This window comes from Nelusetta ayraudi, unplaced genomic scaffold, assembly GCF_046127955.1.
Source record: "Nelusetta ayraudi isolate G7.1 ecotype Tasmania unplaced genomic scaffold, CSIRO-AGI_Nayr_v1 ptg000011l, whole genome shotgun sequence".
Classification (NCBI taxonomy): Eukaryota; Metazoa; Chordata; class Actinopteri; order Tetraodontiformes; family Monacanthidae; genus Nelusetta; species Nelusetta ayraudi.
The window spans coordinates 20691904-20697078 of record NW_027466061.1 but is presented as its reverse complement, the minus strand read 5'-3'; the positions used below and the strand labels follow the sequence as shown (position 1 = coordinate 20697078).

The 5175-nt window shown below is 40.0% G+C and overlaps 1 protein-coding gene across 2 annotated transcripts; it reads right to left on the bottom strand.

Annotated features, from left to right (window-relative positions):
• Nucleotides 1-736: 736 nt before the first annotated feature.
• LOC142885413 (uncharacterized) lies at nt 737-4310 on the bottom strand. Of its 2 annotated transcripts, XM_076021831.1 has the most exons (4): nt 4150-4310; nt 4015-4062; nt 2163-2275; nt 737-1666 (listed from the first exon to the last, which is right to left on the bottom strand). In XM_076021831.1, the coding sequence occupies exons 1-4, from the start codon at nt 4184-4186 to the stop codon at nt 1541-1543; spliced, it is 324 nt and encodes a 107-aa protein (XP_075877946.1). In that variant the 5' UTR covers nt 4187-4310; the 3' UTR covers nt 737-1540. The 2 variants fall into 2 exon arrangements, with proteins under 2 accessions (XP_075877946.1, XP_075877947.1); XM_076021832.1 differs by lacking the exon at nt 4015-4062 and having other exon boundaries at nt 4150-4295.
• Nucleotides 4311-5175: the final 865 nt, after the last annotated feature.

The window sequence follows — 5175 nt, the reverse complement described above, 5'->3', positions numbered from 1 at the left end:
ACATAATAACTTGCTATTTTCGCCAGAGGTTTCCACAATGTATAGTGTGCACATCAACATTTGGTGTGATCACATTTTTATGAGATATAGAATCCAGGCGAGAATGAAAGTTGTATGTTTCTACTACGCTAAATCAATTGCTTGGAAGCACCCCAATACAAAGAGTTTTAATTTGACATGCAATCAAACTCATCAATACTGAATTATTTAATGGAAACGAGGGACTTTCTTTAAGAAGAAGAAAAAAAAAGAAGCTTTTTTTCATCTTTTTTATTTTTTAAATAAAGTTCGAGTGTAACAGTTTTTTTGTTTTTTTTAATGATCCTGCATGACAACTATCAGAAAAATGGCTTACAGCTTTAGGGCCAAGAAAACATTTGGTATAATTTAGGTAGTTTCTATGGAAGCCATTACACCTCATTCCACAAATACAGAAATTCCCAATCATGTGTGAACATATTTCCCTCTTACAAAGCAGCAGACCTTTTGTACATAATCAACAAAAATAGCCACGTTTTGATTGTTCAACTATAGATGGACTACATCTTATCAATAGGTCAATAGTACCAAACATTGCAGTTATTAATGTTTTTGGAAAGGTAGCTGCAGTCAATGATAAAGAAAATCAATGCGGTTTGCAAGGCAATACATGCTCAATGTATTACATGATTGCAATACATTTGGTAGATTAATGGTAATGATGTAGAAAAAAAAATCAACCTCAGAAAAGAAGAAATTTAGTATACCACCTTTTTATTTCAGTCATTACCCACAGGTGAAACATTAGTTACTAAGGAATGGCACAAAAAGAAATACAATGTCACTTCATTTGTAAAGGATAGATGAGTTGAGGTCTTAAACAATGGCACAAAAATACAAAGCAAAAAAAAAAAATAGAAGCGTGGTGACATACTTAAAATTGTTCTTTAAACTTTAACTGGCAACAAATCAGGATAGAATATTTAATCATAAGCTTTTAAGGATGAAGTGAATTTAGACCTGAAGCTCTCACCAGAAGGACCACATTAAATCTAGAAAGCACAGATTCTTTATTTAAAAAAGTGTGACATTTAGGCAGATAAGTCAATGGCACATTTGAAGAAAGCATCACTGTCTAAAATGTTTTATTCCCAATGTGGATTTTCTAAAATAAATGATGGTTCAACAACTTAGGGTTCCTTCCCACTGAAAGTCTGAGCAGGCAAATGATGTAGCAAGCTTCACGTGAAGCAGTTGGGCCGCAGACGCTCTCAGTGGGGAGGAGAGGTTAAAGGTAAATGAATGACAATTTAACAAAAAAAAAAAAAAAAAATACAGGCCATAAAAGGATGTGGTAATATTCTTCTTTGTCTTTCTGCCAACGTGTCATTTTTGGAGCGCTAATAGTGCCGAAATCAGTCGTGTGTCAAGTGTCTCAACAATAAATTTTAAGTTATTTGCCGCAAATGCTAGTGATAGCACCTTTTAATGATGTTGCGTGTCACAAAGTGGGTGGACTAAACAAGAAATTCTGATGCAAGACATTTTGAGTTCAAAACACTCAACAATCGAGAAGCTCGACGTCAAAGATGAGCGTTGAATTTCCTGGGATGGTGGGTGGGAAACCTTGACTGCCGTACGCGTAGTCAGGAGAGCAGGTCAGCCTTGCACGCTGGCCGAGACTCATCTGTGGAGGCAAAGAAATTGTTTCTCAATACAAAGGGCTAAAGTGACCTAACTGGCATTTGGACATTCATAAGCGGGTACATCTTTTGTACTTAAATTCACTCATCCATGCCTACGTGCATAAATGATGGTTGCAAGCTGCAACCAACACATGAGTAATACTGGGTAAATTATCCCATATTATTTTAATTATTGTAAAGACACAGACGTGGCGACTGAAGGGTCTTCTTCCAAACCTTCTAAATCGTGGACAAGCCACTGTCTCCATAATGTGTGCAGTTGGAGACTCCATCCAGACTGAGACTGACCAATCCAGAATGAAATGAGCTGACAAGAATTCTTCCACTGCCTTATCATGATTACCGTCTGCGTATATGAATAAGTGTTGCTAATTGTAATTAAACTAAATAAGAATTGACACGATGCAAACTCATTTAAAAAGGGCAAGGTTTTAGCTGAATTCTTCAAACAAAGGGGATGCCGCGTGTCATCCTTACCCTGGCAACTCCTTCATCCCAACCTCGGATTACTTGGCCCTGTCCAATTGTGAAACTGAAGGGCTTTCCGCGATTCCTGGAGGAGTCAAACTGCTGCCCATTTGTCAGTGTACCTGTTCAAACACAGACATACAGAGTAAGCTGTTGATTATTGGTTCTTACACAATTTTCTTTGTCAAATGTAATGTTTTTAAGCCCTTTTAAACACCTGAACACGTGTAATTACAAGCGGCATAAGCAATGTTAATCATTTTCAGATATCAGGCAATGAAAACACTGCCGCCACGCCCTCTGTTGAGTTCGACCCTGCTGTCTATCAAATCTCTGCCTTCTCCTGCCCAACGTGACTGCCGCCCTACCACCGTTATAAATAGCAAGTAGCAACTGCCCCTGTGGCTGCCAAACACACTGCAACTCCAGGAAAAAACACACATGCAAATAACGTGAATACTGCAGTTAGCGAAAACTGTGCTGGATATAAGTGACAAGCCTAAATCTAGACGGTCGCCTTCAGTTGCCAGAACTCTGTTGCCATCGTGTTTCCAAGGGGACCACTATCATTGATACCCCCCGTATTCTGCTAAAACACCTGAGAGGCCAATGCATACTAAAAAGTATGTTTTATTATAACTCTGACTTTAGGACTTTCGATAATTACAATGAGACAAAAGAGGTCTAGTGTAGCAGAATTCTCTCCCAGATGACCGCTTTTCATCACTGACAGCGGTCCCCAGCAAAACAGCACATGGTGATAGTTCTGGTAACAGAAGGTTTAAGGGTTTTATCCTCCTGCCTATTGCTTTTTTGTGTATGTGTGAGTTAAATGTATGGGAAGGGTTTTCATATGTTTGGGAGAGGGCTACATGTTCACTGATATTCAAAACTGATGTGACTGACAGGTGAAAACTATCCACTATCCCTATGGGACCTACTACTACTAATAGTATTATAATAATAATAATGGATTGGATTTATATAACCCATTATTCATTCACACCACATTCACACTGGTGGTGAACTTGTTAGCAGGTCCAGTTCAGGCCTGTTCACTTGAAAATTCACATGCGCAGTATTGCATGCGCTCAACATTCTTCTTGCTCATCAGTGGGTGTTTGCTGCTTCGCATACGAGACTGTGGAGGGGACCAAGCGGTAGGGATGCAGAGTGCAAGGAGGTGGGGCTCCCAAGTCTCTTTGTTTTCATTTCAATGTGTGCTCAAGCGCTCCCTCTAGCGATGAACGACATTGCTTTCACCATTGGTAGTTGCCCCTTTAAGTTCCAAAAATGGACCTGAAAAATTAACTTGATTGAGGTCATTTTCACCTATTTCAATCCCATTTTCATAATAATAATAGTAATACTAATACTAATGATGATGATGATGATGATGATAATAATAATAATAATAAAGAAAATCAATGAAAAGTCTATGAAGCAAGTTGTTGTTGTTTTTTAAACGGCAACAATATTAAAGCACGGTTCCTATAAGCAAGTTCATAGGTTCGTGCGTTTGTGTGGCAGAGAATGCATTTGTGACAGTCGCCTTTGCCTCAGTCATTGTGTTTATGTAAGGTAGAGCAAGGTAGATAGAGCTAGTGTGACTACAGGATCCCGCTAGCCTCTTGTAGCTACTGTAGAGACCGACCAACCCACGCCTACGGAAAAAAAAAGAAAAAGAAGAAGAAGAAGAAGAAAAAAAAAAACACAATTCACGACTTAAGGACCTGCGCATTAATCAAACACACGGCAGGCGTTTGACACCAAATGAACCATATATATTTTTATAAAGGAAAAAAAAAAAACAAGGTTTGAAATTATTTGAATCCGTGAGAGGAAACAAAAGCCGTCTTACCAACGTAGTGCACGCTAACCTTCTTCCCCCTTTGCGGAAACGTCTTTCCTGAAAAGGCAGCACATTAACGCAAATCAAAGCACAGCACTGTTTTAAAAGCTAATATATATATTGGCTAAATAGAAATTTTCTTACCGTCGCCGGCCTGTAATGTTTCAATTTCAACACCCATTGTTCTCTTCGTTCGAACGGCAGTTCCCTCACACACTCTCTCTCTCACACACACACGCGCACACTTCCGTGCCCACGAGCCAGCGATTCTCCCACCCACCCCCTCTCGGTTAGCCTTCCGCTCGCTGTTGTATAACATGCGACGTGATTGGTCCGCCGTGTTCAAGAGAACTGACGGGGCTTTTCCGTCTGGGATCTCGACCGTTAGTTCCTTGCGTCGATTTATAATACAGGTTTGCTTGTGAATAATGTGGCTTGCTTATGTGGACGGTTAATCTATCGAGACAACCTGATGTGAAAGTGCTCACGGTAAAATGGTGGGTGACATGGGCGTTTCCTGTCAACGAGAACACATTACTAGCGTGCACTGTACTGTACTTTAACCGCCATGTCATTCTTATGTATAATTTTATGAAGTTACACCAGCTACTGCGGAACAGCTCCAATGTGATTACTAACTGGCGCTGAAATAGTGATGGGAAATCCCGGGGCACCAACATGTTGAACACGTAACAGCCCGGTTCCTTTAACTAGTCCGGGCGCTCGATCCGCACGACGCACGGTCACACGGTGGATCATGTGATCGCCGCTTCAAAGCCAGTAAAGCCTTGACACGTACGACGATCGTTCGACATGTAAAATGGATGAAAGAACTCAGAAAACCGTTGCCTCCCAGCGCCTGGATCCAGGAGGCGTTGGCCATTCCGTCGCGCCGCTGCCAACCGGCGTGCATCAGTGAAACTCGGTGCAGATCAGGTGGCGAAGGAAAGTCTTTGTGCTTGTCAATTACATTTTATTCAAATCAAAGTTCATCTTTTACATAGCGCATCATCATGGGATCATCTTCTGGTATATTGTGTACAAAATCAATGCAATATCAATTTCCTTTAAAATGCAAGACTAAAATAGAAAACCTCTTTTTTTTTTTTTTTTTTTTTCAATTTTTCAGGAATCATTCTCACATATTTATTTATTTATTTATTTAATTAA

Coding starts and splice junctions, on each gene's coding strand:
- LOC142885413 (XM_076021831.1), bottom strand. CDS start 4,186: ATGGGTGTTGAAATTGAAACATTACAGGCCGGCGACG. Junction 4,063..4,149: donor AACATTACAGGCCGGCGACG/GTAAGAAAATTT, acceptor CTGCCTTTTCAG/GAAAGACGTTTCCGCAAAGG. Junction 1,667..2,162: donor GGGATGAAGGAGTTGCCAGG/GTAAGGATGACA, acceptor TTGCCTCCACAG/ATGAGTCTCGGCCAGCGTGC.